The sequence below is a fragment of the Sapajus apella genome, unplaced genomic scaffold (assembly GCF_009761245.1).
Source record: "Sapajus apella isolate SASKATOON/1434 unplaced genomic scaffold, GSC_monkey_1.0 scaffold16756, whole genome shotgun sequence".
NCBI classification, from domain to species: Eukaryota; Metazoa; Chordata; class Mammalia; order Primates; family Cebidae; genus Sapajus; species Sapajus apella.
In genome coordinates this window covers 1-1,083 of record NW_022453677.1, presented here as the reverse complement: position 1 = coordinate 1,083, position 1,083 = coordinate 1, and the positions used below count along the sequence as shown (strand labels likewise).

General features: G+C 64.2%; 1 protein-coding gene across 1 annotated transcript; it reads left to right on the top strand.

Moving 5' to 3' along the window:
• Positions 1 to 7: 7 nt before the first annotated feature.
• On the top strand, positions 8 to 1,076 carry LOC116548610 (filaggrin-like; the record flags this gene model as incomplete). The annotated part of the gene is made up of 1 exon (XM_032273968.1): positions 8 to 1,076. A coding segment is annotated over one exon (1,069 nt), but the record flags the coding sequence as incomplete, so codon positions are not given.
• Positions 1,077 to 1,083: the final 7 nt, after the last annotated feature.

The window sequence follows — 1,083 nt, the reverse complement described above, 5'->3', positions numbered from 1 at the left end:
GGCTGCGTCTTCCCAGGAGCAGGCAGCATCAAGCCCAGGAGGAAGACACGGATCCCGCCACGAGCACTCAGCAGACAGCTCTGGACACTCAGGCACCGGCCGTGGACATTTCTCATCTGCAGTCGGCCACCATGGACACTCGGAGTCCAGTGGTAGTCAGGCCAGTGACAGCCAGGCGCATTCAGAAGACTCAGACTCACAGTCAGTGTCAGGCCACACACAGGCTGGGCACAGTCAGCGGAGCCACCGTGAGTCCGCACGCGGCCGGTCAGGGGAAAGGTCTGGACGTTCAGGCCCTTTCCTGTACCAGGTGACCACTCACGAACAGTCTGAGTCCGCCCACGGACACTCCGGGCCCGGCACTGGAGGAAGACAAGGGGCCCGCCACGAGCATGCACAAGACGGCTCCAGGCACTCAGAGTCCCATGAGGGTCAGGACGCCACTGGTGGACAGCCGGGGTCAAGCAGAGGAGGAAGGCAGGGATCCCACCACGAGCAGTCGGGAGACAGCTCCGGACACTCAGGGTCCCATCACCGCCACACGGCTTCCCAGGGCAGGTCTGATGCTTCCCGTGGGCACTCTGGATCCAGAAGTGCAAGCCGACAAACACGCAGCCAGGAACAGTCAGGAGACGGCCCCAGGCACTCAGGGTCGCATCACCACGAGGCTTCCACTCGGGCAGACAGCTCTAGACACTCACAGTCGGGCCAGGGACCATCAGCGGGCTCCAGGGCCAGCAGGCGCCGGGGATCCAGCGTTAGCCAGGAGAGCCACAGCGAGGGACACTCGGAATCTGACTCCGAGAGGCGGTCTGGGTCTGGTTCCAGAGACTATCATGGGTCCGCTCGGGAGCAGTCGAGAAATGGCTCCAGGCACCGCGGGTCCCATCACGGAGACAGAGCCGGTCACGGGCACTCGGCAGACAGCTCCAGACAGTCAGGCGCTCGTCACGCAGACACTTCCTCTCGTGGGCGGGCTGCGTCTTCCCAGGAGCAGGCAGCATCAAGCCCAGGAGGAAGACACGGATCCCGCCACGAGCACTCAGCAGACAGCTCTGGACACTCAGGCACCGGCCGTGGACA